Source organism: Mesoplodon mirus (genome assembly GCF_964341445.2).
Source record: "Mesoplodon mirus genome assembly, chromosome: 4".
Taxonomy (NCBI): Eukaryota; Metazoa; Chordata; class Mammalia; order Artiodactyla; family Ziphiidae; genus Mesoplodon; species Mesoplodon mirus.
Genome location: NC_138979.1, coordinates 134,081,506 through 134,098,448, shown reverse-complemented (window position 1 = coordinate 134,098,448; position 16,943 = coordinate 134,081,506). Strand labels below are relative to the sequence as shown.

General features: G+C 37.0%; 1 protein-coding gene across 2 annotated transcripts in view; it reads left to right on the top strand.

Moving 5' to 3' along the window:
- MIS18BP1 (MIS18 binding protein 1) overlaps positions 1-16,943 on the top strand; it is a 64,123-nt gene that overhangs the window by 20,566 nt on the left and 26,614 nt on the right. For both annotated transcript variants that reach the window (XM_082619233.1, XM_082619232.1), the window contains exons 7-9: positions 4,164-4,251; positions 5,767-5,924; positions 9,414-10,278. In XM_082619233.1, coding sequence (XP_082475359.1) covers positions 4,164-4,251; positions 5,767-5,924; positions 9,414-10,278 — 1,111 coding nt within the window. The remainder of the gene's footprint in view (positions 1-4,163; positions 4,252-5,766; positions 5,925-9,413; positions 10,279-16,943) is intronic.

Here is a 16,943-nt window from a genome sequence, read left to right as displayed (position 1 = left end):
ATATATATATATATATATATACACACACATGCTATATATAAACCTCATGGTAACCACAAACCAATAATCTGTAATAGATACACAAAAAAAGAGAAAGGAATCCAAATATAACACTAGATAGCCATCAAAAGAAGGGAACAAAAAACTATAAACACAACCAGAAAAACTGCTAACACAACCAGAAAACAATTAACAAAATGGCAGTAACTACTTCAAATGTCATTTTAAGTGCAAATGGACTAAATGGTCCCAATCAAAAGACATAGAGTGGCTGAATGGATAGAAACACAAGACCCATATATATGCTGCCTACAAGAGACTCACTTCAGATCTAAAGACACATGCAGATAGAAAGTAAGGGGATGGAAAAAGGTATTCCATGCAAATGGAAATGAAAAGAAAGCCAAGTTAGCGATACTTATATCAGACAAAACAGAATTCAAAACAAAGATTGTAACAACACAAAAAAGGACATTACATAATGGTAAAGGGAGCAATCCAAAAAAAGGATATAACAATTGTAAATATATATGGACCCAACATAGGAACGCCTAAATACATAAAGAACAAAGCTAGAGGCACCACACTCCCTGACTTCAAGCTATACTGCTAAGCTACAGTAATCAAGACAGTACGATACTGGCACCAAAACAGCCACATAGATCAACTAAACAGATTAGAGGCCCCAGAAATGAACCCATGCTTATTTGGTCAATTAATTTATAACAAAGGAGGTAAGAATATAATGGAGAAATGACAGCCTCTTCAATAAATGTTGGGAAAACTAGATAGCTACATGCAAATGAATCAAACTAGACTACTTTCTCATACCATGTACAAAAATAAACCCAAAATGGATTAAAGACTTAAATGTAAGACCTGAAACCATAAAACTCCTAGAAGAAAACACAGGCAGTTAACTCGTTGACATATGCCTTAGTATTTTTCCGGATGTCTCAGGCAAGGTCAACAAAAGCAAAAAATAAACAAATGGGACTACATCAAACTAAAAAACTTCCATACAGCAAAAGAAACTCAACAAAATAAGGCAACCTACTGAATAGGAGGAGATATTTGCAAACTATTTTACTGATAAGGGATTAATACCCAAAATATACAAAGAACTCATACAGCTCAATATCACAAAAAGAAACAACCCTATTAAAAAATGGGCAGAGAATAAATATTTTCCCAAAAAAGACATACAGATGGCTAACAGATATGAAAAGATGCTTAACATCACTAATCGTCAGGGAAATGCTAATCAAAACCGTAATGCGATATCACCTCATGCCTGTGAGAATGGCTATTATCCAAAAGACAAGAAATAACATGTGTTGGTGAGGAGGTGGAGAAAAGGGAACCCTTATGCAGTGTTGGTGGGAAAGTAAATTCCTTACAGCCACTAGGAAAAACAGTATGGGAGTTCCTCAAAAAATTAAAAGTATGACTACCATATGATCCAGCAATCCAGTTCTGGGTATTTTTCCAAAGAAAACAAAAGTGCTAGTTGAAAAGACAAATGCACCCCAATGTTCATTGCAGCATTATTTACAATAGCTAAGATACAGAAACAGCTTAAGTGTCCATAGATGGATGAGTGGATAAAGAAGATGCGATGGGACTTCCTTGGTGGCGCAGTGACTAAGAATCCGCCTGCCAGTGCAGGGGACACAGGTTCGAGCCCTGGTCCAGGAAGATCCCACATGCTGCGGAGCAACTGAGCCCGTGCACCACAACTACTGAGCCTACGCTCTAGAGCCTGCGAGCCACAACTACTGAGCCCACGTGCCACAACTACTGACGCCCACGTGCCTAGAGCCCATGCTCTGCAACAAGAGAAGCCACTGAAATGAAAAGCCCACCTGCCACAACAAAGAGTAGCCCCCGCTCGCCGCAACTAGAGAAAGCCCGTGTGCAGCAATGAAGACCCAACGCAGCCAAAAATAAATAAATTCATTAAAAAAAAAGATGTGGGGTGTGTATATATATATATATATATACATATATATGTATATATATATATATACACAAAATATTGTTCAGCCATAAAAATGTATAAAATCTTGCTATTGTGACAACATGGCTGGACCTAGAAAGTATTAAATTTTAAGTGAAATAAATCAGAGAAAGACAAATAACATATGATTTCACTTGTATGTGTAATCTAAAAAATAAATGAACAAACCGAAACAGAAACAGACTCACAGATAAAGAGAACAGATGCTTGCCAGAAGGGAGGGAGGTCAGGGAATGAGTGAAATAGGTAAGGGAGGTTAAAAGATACAAACTTTCAGTTACAAAATGAGTCACAGTGATGAAATGTACAGCATGGGGAAAGGACATATAGTCACAGTATTCTAATAGGTTCTGCAGTGAACAATATTCACATTGTTATAATGATGCAAACAATCTTTGATATAATTAAAATTATTGTAAAAAATGTGGGGAGAGGGTGAGGAAGGAGAGGCACAGATGCTAAATCTTCATCTCATAACATTTATAAATTTTAAAATTGCTTTTTTTTATTGTATCTATATGAGATGTTAGATGTTAACTAAACCTATTGTAATCATTTGACAATATGTGTAAATCAAACCATCATACTGTACACCTTAAGTTTATACTGTAATGTATGTCAATTATTTCTCAATAAAACTGGGAGGGGGGCCTCTTAACCACACTTCTTTCAGCCACTGTTGCTCTCATTTACAGCAAAACAGCTCAGACGATTTGTTATACTTAGATCTAATTCCTCTTGAATTCTTTCTCATTTTTTCTTGAATTCTCTTTAATTACACATTAATCCTCAGTTCTTCACCGAAACAGCCCTTTAAGTCACTGATGGCCCCCACATTGCTAAATTCAGTGTGCACTTGACACAGTTAATCACACCTACCTTCTTGAAACACTTTCTTTACTTGGCTTCTAGAATACCATATTTTCATGCTACCTCATTCCCTGTTCCTTCTGAGTTTCTTTGCTTATTTTCCTCTTTCTTCTTTGTCTCTAAGTGATGGGACAGACTATGGCTCTTTCTATACTCAGTGCTGTGCTGATTTCTTTTAGGCTTAAATCTCATTCATATTTTGACAAATGCCAAATTTTATCTGTAACGAAGAATAGTCCCTGAGCCGCTCAACTCATTTTCTGTCTGCTTATTTGACATCTCCACTAGGATGTCTACAGGTGTCTCAGAGTTAATATATCTAAAACCTGGTCTTCTCCCTTAAATGTGTATAGGCTACAGTCTTACCCTCTTTCCATGGTTCCAGTGGCTAGCCAGACTCCTAGGAGACACCCTTAAATCCTCAGTTTCTCTCACACTCACATCTAGTGTGTCAGTACATCCTACTGGCATTATCTCCATGATATATCCAGAACCCAGGCCTCTGTTGCACCACTGTGATCTGGACTTTCCTCATCTTTTGTCTGAATCATTGCTGTAACCTAACTGGTGTCATTGTTTCTCCCTATGTACTTCCACAGATTGTTCTCAAAATAGCAGCTAATTCAGTCCTGTTAAAGTAAGTCAAATTCTGTGACTCCTCCACTCAGAATTTTTCTGTAGCTTCCCATCTCACCCAAAGTGAAACACTCAGTTTATAAAATGACCTCAAGGCTTTATAATCTCCCCCAACTACCTCTGTTACCTATCTGAGTAGCCTCTCCTCACTCCACTTCAACTACACTGATTTCTTTGTCATTCTACAAACAAGCCAGGCACACTCTTGCTTCATACCCTTTCACTTTGTTGCCACATTGCTCACTCCTTCATGTCCTTCAGGGCTTTACTCAAATGATGCTATTTCTGTGAGAATGTCTCTGTCCTTTTTTGAAAAGCTGCTTGCCCCCTTTCTCCTTCTCTAGAATGAACACACTGGTATCCCTATTCCCCTTAACTGCATAATTTTCTCCATAGCATCGATGACCATCTAACAAACGAGATGTTTTACTTATTGGTTTGCTTTCTGTTTAGAAGCCAGTTTTCATGAAGGCAGGGATTTTTGTTTGTTTTGTTAACTGCTGAATCCTCAGTATCTATGACAGTGCCTGGCACATAGTAAGCAATAAGTATATAATTTTAAATTATTTAATGAATTAATGACATCACTTTAAAATCTAGACTTTCAGGTAATTTTTGTTTGTTTATCATTAAATAGGTTACCCAAATTATCTCATAAGGAAATTTATGTTTGGATTTCCAGAAAAATGGAAAGAGTACATTGATAATTTTTTAGAACAGTTAAGGTAAAGTACCTTTTAACTTTTTAAAAAACAACTTTATTGATGTATAATTTACATTTGATAAACTATCTTTTAGGAATAAAATTTGATGAGCTTTTACAGATGTATATACTCATGTAACCAATGTAAAGTGGTTTTAATTTGTATTTTTGGGAATGCCAGTTTTGAAGCTGTCTTTGATCATAGACTTTCAGAAGGCAGTAACACTTTACTAGAACTTCTGTCATGTGGAATAAATCTAAAAGGAAAATAAAACCTTTGATGTATTTCAAGGAGTCATCCACAATCACTTACCCTTTAAGAGGCATGTAGCTGTTAAACATGAGTCTGAAGTTCTTGATCTTTTTTTTTTTTAAATTATTTTATTTGGCCACACCACATGGCGTGTGGTATCTTAGTTCCCTGACCAGGGATCGAACTCATGTACCCTGCATTGGAGCATGGAGTCATAACCACTGGACCTCCAGGGAGGTCTGGTCCTTTTTTAATTCATTCATTCCCTCAGTAGTTACTAAGTGTCATTTGCTTAGCAGACACTGTATCAGCCTTGGGCAAACAAATAAGAATTTGATTAATTTTTTTTTTAAAGCTTGGTTTATTATTTTTTTTCTTTGTACTCTTTTTTTTTTGGCTGCTCTGGGTCTTCACTGCGCGCAGGCTTTCTCTAGTTGCAGGGAGCGGGGGCCGCTCTTTGTTGAGGTGTGCGGGCTTCTCTTCATGGTGGCTTCTCTATTTGCGGAGCATGGGCTCTAGGCACGTGGGCTTCAGTAGTTGCAGCACGTGGGCTAAGTAGTTGTGGCATGTGGGCCCTAGAGTGCACGGGCTTCAGTAGTTGTGGCCCGCAGGCTCAGTAGTTGCAGCTTGCGGGCTCAGTACTTGTGGTGTACGGACTTAGTTGCTCCACGGCATGTGGGAGCTTCCCAGACAGGGATCGACCCTGTGTCCCTTGCCTTGGCAGGTGGATTCTTAACCATTGGACCATGAGGGAAGTCTGAATTTGATTAATTCTTGCCCTTAAAAACTCATAGGGGATAGGTTGTGTAAGTTGACTAATCGTGTCACAATGTAATAAGGTATAACGGGCTGGCAATTTTTTTCTGTAAAGGGGCAGATAGTATTTTCATGGGTATGCTGCCTCTATCACAGCTACTCGACTCTGCCTTTGTGGTGGAAAAGCAACATAGATAGTACTGAAAAGAATGAATGTGGCTGTTTCAATAAACTTTACAAGAACAGACAACTGGCAGAATTTGTCCTGTAATTTTCTTACAATATCAGCTTAAGTGGGAAATACAAGAGCATAGATAAGAAGAATTTAAGAGGTCATTAAGATGTTATACTTAAGTTGTTTGTGGGAGGAAAAGGGTAGAAGCTATGAAAGCTTAAATAATGTAAGATTAAAGGTAATCTGCTGGAGAAAAAAGCTTTATCTGAGGGAGTTTCATTTATTTATTTATGGGTTTCGTTTTTGTTTTTTGAGAACCAATATTAGAGGAAAAATACTATACTTGTTTTTAGGTCTTGTGAAAAGAAAGAAGGAAAAGCCAGACGAAAACAGAAAACTGAAAGAGTTGTTCCTGACATTCAAAAATCAATGAAAAATGATGCAGGGGGAAAAAAAACAGATGTCCTCCTAAGAGCCACTGCCACTTATGACGTTGATTGTGATCATTTGGGTATGTTTGCTCTTTTCTTCTCTGGTATAGTGGTAAATTTTTACCTGAGCTCCACACTGTTTAATTGTTTACAATGAATTTAGTATTGAGTTCTTGATTTATACTGAGCTAAAATTCCTGGATTTTTTTCACTGCTTAAGAGGAGAAACTGCAATTTAGACTGCCTGTAGTCAGCATTCAGCTTACTTCATTAAATTATACCTTTTAATTAATCAGAATACCAAGAACACTGATCAACATAACAATGAAAAATGATTGTTCTTTCAGTTTTCTAGACGCCAGGTATTTAGGCTGCCAGCTTACCTCAGACCTATATTACAGATACCTATATTTTTGTACTAAATATTATTCCTGTTAATAGACAAAACCAGTTTGCTTTCATGGAGGTAATGGCATGTCTTTTTGAATGACCGTTGCTATGAAGGTAGCTGGCAGAACAGTTCTGTGTCAACTCTACCAAAACTATAATCTGCCTCACATCCACCCAACCCCAAGCTGAGAAAAAGTATTTACAGTCCTTTCTAGATAATATAATGAGTAAAATTCCTAGACTCTGTTGTATAAATTTATGCCAATTCTACCTTGATCTTAAAATGAAGAGTTTTACAGAACTTCAGGAGTTCAGGACTGCTTCTGCCAAAAACAGCACCATACTGGATATAAATGTACCTTTATGTCACTCCCCACCCCACCATACCCTATTTCCCTGTCCCCCACCCCCATTGAAACTATGCTCATCCTTTGTAGTACAGAGAAAGGAATAAATATGTGGATGACTGCTTGCATACAGCTAGCAAAACTTCATTCCTTAACTGTTGCTCCAGTTCCTTCTCAATCCTTCATTTTATCAAAAGTCATCCTATTTCTCGTGAATTAGGCATACTGCTTGTTGTCATTGCTAGACCTCTTCAGTATTCTGGAGTCCTGGGGCTACAGCACCTGTTATATACTTTTTTACTCTGAAATTTAAAAGATCCCTAAAAGTATATCTAACTTTGAATTATTTATTAGTCTTCTTCAGTCTTAGGTCTTATCATTTCCCTACCCCGACTCCTTCCTTTCACCTATAGTACTGTTTTTCAGGAATTTGAGTCAAATTGTGAATATTATTGGTAAAGTATTTGAGAATACAAATGTAAAAGACTAAAGTTTGGTAATTTACATGCCAGCTGTGTCCATAGGAAAATCGTTGAACAAACATTTTTAAAGCATCTTCCATGAACCTTGATCTATGTTAGCTGTTAGGAACTTAGAGATGAATAAAACGAGATGCTTCTCCTTGGGAAGCTCAGTTTAGGGGAAGATATTACTGTATTCTGTTTTGGATGTATCATTTTTCCAGTGTGATTCATTAGATCATTGTTTTCTGAAACTATTAAGACAGTGAGTGTCTTCTTGTCACATACATTATTTTGAATGGTGGTATTTGATGCTGTTATTGTTTGTATTATTATCATTATCATTACACTTTCCATGGGAAAACCACTGAAATATTAAAAAAACCACATCTAACATTAAACAACTGAGGTTATGCAAAGGTGCCAACCAATGATAATTTAAGATGATATAATTGTGTGTGTGTATTTTAATGATTTACCTAAAGTTTTGTTTTGTATATTTAGTGCTGTAATCTATATATTATAGTATTGCTCTTAAAGTACTTTATTTATCTCTGTTATTATACTTAACAGTATATTGTAAATGATACTCCCATACTGTAATAATCTCACCATACTGTAATAATCTCAAGAGCAAGGAGGACCATCCATTGTGCATCTTCAAGTACAGACTTCTATGAACTTAATACCATAATTTAGTTTTGTGTAAGTGTGGATTTTCAGAGTAATTTCATTGAAATCCTGCCTACCAGAATTTAAAGAATCTTTTCTCTACACATTTGCAAGTTTAAAATTTCATGTTGAGTTAAATCCATCAGCTTAATAGCATTTTTTTCTATCTTATTTCTTCTAGGTGAAAAGAAATGAAAGTGAGGAACATTTATAAGTGTTTAAAGAAGTAGAGAGGAAATAATACTAACACTACTAACTTCATACAGCTTAGGTTGAAGTATCCAGAATGGTCTGAATCTTTATTCAAATTATTTAATAAAAGGAATAAAAATATTCAGAATAAAAAGGTTTTCAAAATTAGAAAGTTCAAAATTTTCACATTTCCAATTGAACATTTGAATCATGTTTATATGAGGAATTAGAAGAAAACTCTTCCTTCATCATATGAAGATACATAATTCTATTGAGAAATCATGTAGAAACTTTCTTGATTACTTTTGTCTAGTGCCACTTCTCCATGAACTATAATTTAGAGGCTTCTTTTTTCCCCAGCGTTCAGTGTTACCCATCAGTCTTTCATTTTGTCATTCATCTTGTAAAATGTCACATAATATGTGTAGGTTGTTGGAGTACTTCACTATGATGATTGGTGTGATGATTTACAATTTGTATATATTTATAATTGTATAATTTAAAGTTAGAAATTAAATTAGTTTGGCTTCTGGTTTCCTAAGTTTCAAATTGGAGAGTTTCTCTCATTTTAATTTGCTTTCTTTAACCAGTGACACAGTATAATAAAGATTCCCAAGTTCTGCTTTGGTTGTTAGCCCATGATGCTTCATGGAGTTTTGGGGGATTCAGCAAAAATATATCTCTGTGACCACCGCTGGGGATGCCTATGGGGCCATGCATATGGAGTTCCATGTTTTCCTAACTCTCCTTAACTATGATAGCTTCTGTTCCATATATTACGTACCTAGTAAGGTTTTAGCAACCCTAGTGGTTTTCCTTATGTCTTCTTAATATCTTACTTCCAAATTTAACAAATATTTAGCATCTGCTATATATGTGAAAGACTGTACTAACTCCAGCAAAAAAAAAAAAACGAAGACAAAATTCTTACCATTAAGAATTTTTTTCAGTTGAAAGATAAGAAAAGTATGTTAATTATAATTCAGGGCACATTGTCAAACATATTATTTGAAAGTATTCTGGAAATTTGAAGGAGAGCTTTCATTCAAGGGAATCAAGACAAAGTTTGTGGATAGGTGGGTTAGAAAACAGAAATAAAGCAGGTTATAGAACAGAATTGAAGCAGGTGGTAAGTGAAGGAAACTTTCCAAGTAGAGTGAATGACATTAATGAAAGTTGAGAAGCAGTGGATTAACAGATGTAGAATATCATTCAGATTTGGGTACAGTGAGTGATTAGAACTATATTGAAGACCAGGCAGAGGAACTGTGTACACTAAGTAGACTGTGAGACGTCACGGACAGATTGGTATAAAAATTAGTAAATGTTTACAATTGAAGGGGCAGTGATCTGAACAGACCAGTGCTTCAGGAAGATTAATTTGGCGGTAGTGTTTAAAATGGAATTTGTGGGGAAAGAAACAGTATATTTTGGAAATATTTTTTCTATATCTTGTTTGTAGCTAATTTGAAATTTTGATCTTTGGTTTTGTCTTATGAAATTAAAGAGAGAACTGAAGAATCCAAAGTATCCGTTGATATTCTAACATCAAGGGAACAGTTTTTCTCAGACGAAGAAAGAAAATATATGGCTGTTAATCAGAAGAAACCTTATATTTTAGTAACACCACTCAAATCTAAAAAAATTATAGAGCAAAAATGCATGAATTATAATCTGTCCCTTGGCACCATTAAAGCAGTAACAGATTTTGCAGTGCAAAAGCATGAAAAAGAAAGTAAATCAAACTTAAGTGAACCTACAAGTCCAATCAGCAAGCCCACAAAGACTTTAGAAAGTACATTTGAGTATAGTGTGGGTCATAAAAGTAAAAACAAGGAAGATTGTAGTGAATGTGATTTACTCACTGTCAACCAGAAAATAAAAATACCTAGTCCTAAGAAGGAACAAACAGTCACCTCTGACTTTAAGAAAAATACAAGGTTATCAAAATTGAAGAAAACTGAAAATCAAGTAACTGTGTCATTTTACAAGCATCAGTCCTCATCAGATTTGTCTGATGAAGAGAGTGAAAAAGGAAAGGAATTTAGAAGGAAAGCTGGGGTTGTTAAGAAAACCAGAGCAAGAAATACCAAAGAAATAGTGGTTCACTTGAGAAAAAGCACAAGAAAAACAAGGACAATCCCAGTGATGTCTGAATCTGAAACTGAAGAGAGTGAAAATGAACTTCATATGAAACAAAAGAAAGCTAGATGTTCTGCTAAAGAAAATCTTCAGAAATCTGATAGTAGCAATGAGCTTCCAGTTATTGAGACAATGGGATCTGGCAAGATGAACAGGTATTCCTTAGCATGTCTACCTGGCTTAATTCAGGATGAGGAATGGAATAAGAAAGAATTACAGAAACTTCATTGGTAAGTAGTCAGATTTGACTCTGAAATATCTAGAGTGGCCACAAAACAGTTTACAACATAAAAACTCCAATAACGGGCTGATTTAATGACTTCTATTTGTTAATATGGAAGATGTCCTCCAAAAACACATGGAGAGAAATTAAAATTGATATAGAGAGTAGAGGGAGAGTACAGGTAACTTCTAACTAGGTTCTTTGTGGCCATCTATATAGCCTACATGTGAGGAAAGTGAAAGTGACCCTCTTTTCATTCCCATTTAATAGTTCAAGACAGTCCCCTCCCCCTCCCCCCTAAAAAAGGGTGACTATGTGAGGGGACAGATGTGTTCGTTAATTTGATTGTGGTAATCATTTCACAATGTATATGTATGTCAAATGATCACATGTACACTTTAAATATATAGTTTTTTTTTGTCAATTATACCTCAGTAAAGCAGGGGTAAACAATTTCAACACAGACAAATGCAGCTCTCTCACTTAGCGTCACATTTTAAGGAATATTTTATAAGTAAATTTACTATTATAAAACCTTAAATTTGAATCCAAATTTGTAGATTATTTAATACAGTCTTTTCCCCCTCATTTATAGAAGAGAAATTAGTCTCAAAAATTCAGTGATTTGTCCAAGGTTTCTTTTTTTTTTTTTTTTTTTTTTTTTTTAAATTTTTTGCCTTATAACAAATTTAATCAGTTATACATATACATATGTTTCCATATCCCCTCCCTTTTGCGTCTCCCTCCCACCCTCCCTATCCCACCCCTCCAGGCGGTCACAAGGCACCAAGCTGATCTCCCTGTGCTATGCGGCTGCTTCCCACTAGCTATCTACCTTACGTTTGGTAGTGTATATATGTCCATGCCGCTCTTTCACTTTGTCACAGCTTACCCTTCCCCCTCCCCATATCCTCAAGTCCATTCTCTAGTAGGTCTGTGTCTTTATTCCTGTCTTACCCCTATGTTCTTCATGACATTTTTTTTTTCTTAAATTCCATATATATGTGTTAGCATACAGTATTTGTCTTTCTCTTTCTGACTTACTTTACTCTGTATGACAGGCTCTAGGTCCATCCACCTCATTACAAATAGCTCAATTTCGTTTCTTTTTATGGCTGAGTAATATTCCATTGTATATATGTGCCACATCTTCTTTACCCATTCATCCGATGATGGACACTTAGGTTGTTTCCATCTCCGGGCTATTGTAAATAGGGCTGCTATGAACATTTTGGTACATGTCTCTTTTTGAATTATGGTTTTCTCAGGGTATATGCCCAGTAGTGGGATTGCTGGGTCATATGGTAGTTCTATTTGTAGTTTTTTAAGGAACCTCCATACCGTTCTCCATAGCGGCTGTACCAATTCACATTCCCACCAGCAGTGCAAGAGTGTTCCCTTTTTTCCACACCCTCTCCAGCATTTATTGTTTCTAGATTTTTTGATGATGGCCATTCTGACTGGTGTGAGATGATATCTCATTGTAGTTTTGATTTGCATTTCTCTAATGATTAATGATGTTGAGCATCCTTTCATGTGTTTGTTGGCAGTCTGTATATCTTCTGTGGAGAAATGTCTATTTAGGTCTTCTGCCCATTTTTGGATTGGGTTGTTTGTTTTTTTGTTATTGAGCTGCATGAACTGCTTATAAATTTTGGAGATTAATCCTTTGTCAGTTGCTTCATTTGCAAATATTTTCTCCCATTCTGAGGGTTGTCTTTTGGTCTTGTTTATGGTTTCCTTTGCTGTGCAAAAGCTTTTAAGTTTCATTAGGTCCCATGTGTTTATTTTTGTCTTTATTTCCATTTCTCTAGGAGGTGGGTCCAAAAGGATCTTGCTGTGATTTATGTCATAGAGTGTTCTGCCTATGTGTTCCTCTAAGAGTTTGATAGTGTCTGGCCTTACATTTAGGTCTTTAATCCATTTTGAGCTTATTTTTGTGTATGGTGTTAGGGAGTGATCTAATCTCATACTTTTACATGTCCCTATCCAGTTTTCCCAGCACCACTTATTGAAGAGACTGTCCTTTCTCCACTGTACATTCCTGCCTCCTTTATCAAAGATAAGGTGACCATATGTCCGTGGGTTTAACTCTGGGCTTTCTATCCTGTTCCATTGATCTATCTTTCTGTTTTTGTGCCAGTACAAGGTTTCTTAATTAGTGCTGCTTGATAAATCAGGTATGATGAGAATTGGATTTAGCTACATAGACTTGAAAAGCAGTTTCAGTAGTGTGGTAGTTAGTATTGGAAGCCAGATCATAGTTGAGAGATGAAGAGTGAATGAGACAGTAAAGACAACCTAGGTGGACAACACAAGAAATTTGGCAATGATAGGGAACAGAAGAATGCATAGTCATAGAAGACAGTGTGAAGATAAGGGAACATGTATGTTTAGTTGCTTTCTTGCTTGTTTGTAAGGTGACTCATGCCAGGGTATAATGGTATGTTCTTGGAAATGATCTAATAGAAAGGAAGATATGACTGATGAAAGAGGGAAGGATAACATAGAAACACACCATGTTCAGTGTTCCATTCTCTTGTGTACCCCCAACTTTATAACATTTGGAATTCATTTTCAAATCTACCTTCTCTTCCTAAGGCATCTTTGTGCCACTGTACTCTTCCTTTCTCGATTTCCTAAATTTTCCTTCTCTATCTTATTTTCAGGCAGAGAAGGTTTTCTTATTCTTCAGACTTCTTGGTTTTGGCTGCTTGCTTTCTAACAATAGTGTATTCCTCAGTGATCTTTTCATTCCAAAGTTCTACTTTTCCTTTTTGCACAGGGACTCCCAAATCTGTGCCTCTGGTCTTGAATTCTTGTACTTGGGTTTGTTTTTCCCTTTGCCTGCTGGACATCTCTACATAAATCTCACCTACAGCTAACTTAATATGTCAAAAACCAAACTTATTTTCCCCTGCCTGTTCACTTTGCCTGACATTCCTATTTCTGAATATGTAATTCTTCTAGTCAACTAGGTTTAAACTCTTTATTATTATTGATTTTTAATCTAATTTTTTAAATCTAATTTTTTTAAAAATTAAGAAGCTGCCAGCTATACTTAGGCAATATTGTGGGTTCAATTCTGGACTACTGGAAGAAGGTGAATATCTCAACAAAGAAAGTCACATTAATTTTTTTGGTTTCCTGGTGCATATGAAAATTATGTTTACATTATACTGTAGTCTCAAGTGTGCAACAGCATTATGTCAAAAACACCAGTGTAGGGCCTCCCTGGTGGCGCAGTGGTTGAGAGTCCGCCTGCCGATGCAGGGGATACAGGTTCGTGCCCCGGTCTGGGAGGATCCCATATGCCGCGGAGCGGCTGGGCCCGTGAGCCATGGCCGCTGGGCCTGCGCATCCGGAGCCTGTGCTCCGCAACGGGAGAGGCCACAACAGTGAGAGGCCCGCATACCGCAAAAAGAAAAAAAAAAAAAAAAAAACACCAGTGTATATACCTTAGTTAAAAAAATAAGTTATTGCTTAAAAATGCTAATCATTTGAGCCCTCAGCAAGTTGTAATCCTTTTGCTGTTGGAGGGTCTTGCCTTGATAGCATTTCACCCACAGTAGAACTTCTTTCAAAATTGGAGTCAGTCCTCTCAAACCCTGCTGCTGCTTTATCAACTAAGTTTATGTAGTATTCTAAATTCTTTTTTGTCATTTCAACAGTCTTCACAGCATCTTCACCAGGAGTAGATTTCATCTCATGAAATCACTTTCTTTGCTCATCCATAAGAAGCAGTTCCTCATGAGTTCAAGTTTTATCATGAGATTGTAGCAATTCAGCCACATCTTTAGACTCCACTTCTAATTCTAGTTCTCTCGCTATTTCTACTACATCTGCAGTGACTTCATCCACTGAAGTCTTTAACTCCTCCAAGTCATTCATGAGGGTTGGAATCAACTTCTTCCAAACTCCTGTGAATGTTGATATTTTAATAGACCTCTTCCCATGAATCACGAATATTCTTAATGGCATCTTAATGGTGAAGCCTTTCCAGAAGGTTTTCAATTTACTTTGATCCATCAGAGGAATCACTATCTATGGCATCTTTAGCCTTAGGAAATATATTTCTTAAATAATAAGACTTGAAAATCAAAATTACTACTTGATTCGTAAGCTGCAGAATGGATGTTATGTTAGCAGGCTGAAAACAACATAAATCTTGTACATCTCCATCAGAGCTCTTGGGTGACCAGGTACACTGTAAACGAGCAGTAATACTTTGAAAAGAATCTTTCTGAACAGTAGCTCTACACAGTGGGCTTAAAGTGATTCTGTAAACCTTGTTGTAAATAGATGTGCTGACCTCCAGGCTTTGTTCCATTTATAGAGCACAGGTAGAGGAGATTTAGCATAATCTACCTAAGGACCCTAGAATATTCAGAATGGTAAATAAGCATTGGCTTCAACTTCAAGTCCCCTGCTACATGAGCCTGTATCAAGAGAGTCAGCCTGTCATTTGACTTTTCCTCCTTAGCTATAAAAGTCATAGATGGCATCTTCTTTCAATAGAAGACTGTTTTGTCTGCATTGAAAATCTGTTGTGTAGTGTAGCCACCTTCATTGATGATCTTAGCTAGAGCTTCTGAATAACTTGCTGCAGCTTTTACATTAGCACTTGCTGCTTCACTTTGTACTTTTATGGAGACACTTCTTTCGTTAAACCTCATGAGCCAACCTCTGCTAAGCTTCAGACTTTTCATCTGCAGCTTCCTCACCTCTCTCACCCTTCATAGAATTAAAGAAAGTTAGGACCTTGCTCTAGATTAGACTTTGGCTTAAAAGAATCTTGTGACTGGTTTGATCTTCTATCCAGATCGCTAAACTTTTTCCATATCAGCAATAGGCTATTTGTTATCATTTGTGTGTTCACTAGAGTAGCACTTTTAATTTCCTTCAAGTACTTTTTCCTTTGCATTCACAACTTTGCTGACTGTTTGGCACAAGAGGCCTAGCTTTCAGCCTGTGTCAGCTCTTGACATGCCTTCCTCACTAAGCTTCATCATTTCTAGCTTTTGATTTAGAGTGAGAGACTTGCAACTCTTCCTTTCACTTGAACATTTAGAGGCCATTGTAGGCTTATTAATTGGCCCAATTTCAACACTCTTGCGTCCTCGGAGAATAAGGAGGCTCAAGGAGAGAGAGAGATGGGAATGGCTGGTCAGTGGAGCAGTCAGAACACACACAACATTTATCAATTAAATTCACTGTCTTATATTCACGCAGTTCATGGCACCCCAAACAATACAAGAGTAGCATCACAGATCACATAACAAATATAATAATAATGAAAAAGTGTGTGACAGAGTCATGAAGTGAGCAAATGCTGTTGGAAATATGGCACCAATAGACTTGCTTGACACAGGGTTGCCACAAACCTTCAGTTTGTAAAAAACACAGTAAAGCAAAGGGCAATAAAACGAGATATGCCTGTACAGCCTTTTTCTTAACACTACTCTTTTTTTCAGACCTTTAATGCCTTTTGCCTGAACTGTGGAAGTAGCCTTGTGTTTGTATTTTATTCTGTTCATCTGAGTAATCTGTTTTCTACAACTCCAGATTAGTCTTAATATATAGTTGTGGTTCTGACACATCAAAAACCTTCACTTGCATTCTTGCTCAAATTCAAATTATATAAAGATTTCTTCTGCCTTGCATTGAGAGTAATAGTTGACCTCAGTTATCCTTTCCAGCTGTATCCCCCATTATTTCCTTTAATAAAGGTTGTCAACCTTTGCTGTATGTTCAGATCATGCAAGGAAATTTTTAAGTTCCTAGACTACAGAAATGCCAGTTCCCAGTAAGATGAGTAAGCATACTCCACTCTGTTTCTTCTATGCAGCTGTAACACCTGGACAGAATTCTTGGAACAGCTTTTTGTTGACTCAGGAAGATAAATAATAATAACAAGTTGATAGGGGGAGACTAGAATTTTAAGAACCACCAAACTGGAAGTGAATTTCCAGTTTTTCCTCTAGATATTCCCCCAAGCTAAACTCAGGGCCACCTAAAACCAGGAAGTGGGGGGGGGCATTGATGCAAGACAAAGAGAGTTCAAAGAGAAGCCCTTCAGTTATGGCTTGAACAGGAAGGGGGATTACTAACACTCAGAAACAGTAGAGGAAATCTCTCAGTTGTTTCTTTTTCTTATCTCCTTTCTCTTATAACACAGTACCCATACAATGCAGCAGGAGCAAGCATCACAGCATCAGTTGGGGCCCACACATACCTAAAACTCTGAAAGTGCGGAACCTTCCTCTCCAGTTCGAGTAGAGGTCTCAAAAGGGTGGGGCAAACCATTTTGCAATTTTCTGTTTCTGTCCTCTGCTTGGCCCTGGAGAAAGATACAATTGTATAAAGTGTGCAGCAGAGCTGGGTAACTAAAACCGCAGGTTTCTGCCAGAGAATCAAAAATGGGAACCCTAGGGAACCAAAGATTGCAGAGAGGGAGGACCTAGAGAAAGCAACCCTATAAAGTTGTTTATGAACTTTTAGGCTCACCCTTGAGTTGCCCATTTGTGGATCTGACCCTAAACAGCATACCCAAGACTTTGAGAACTGAACTAAATGGTAGACCACCACGTAGTTTCCAGGCCATCCACCCAGCGTCCAACATGCAGTATATCCTAATAGCACTGCAAAGCTTTAAAAATGGAACTGACACTG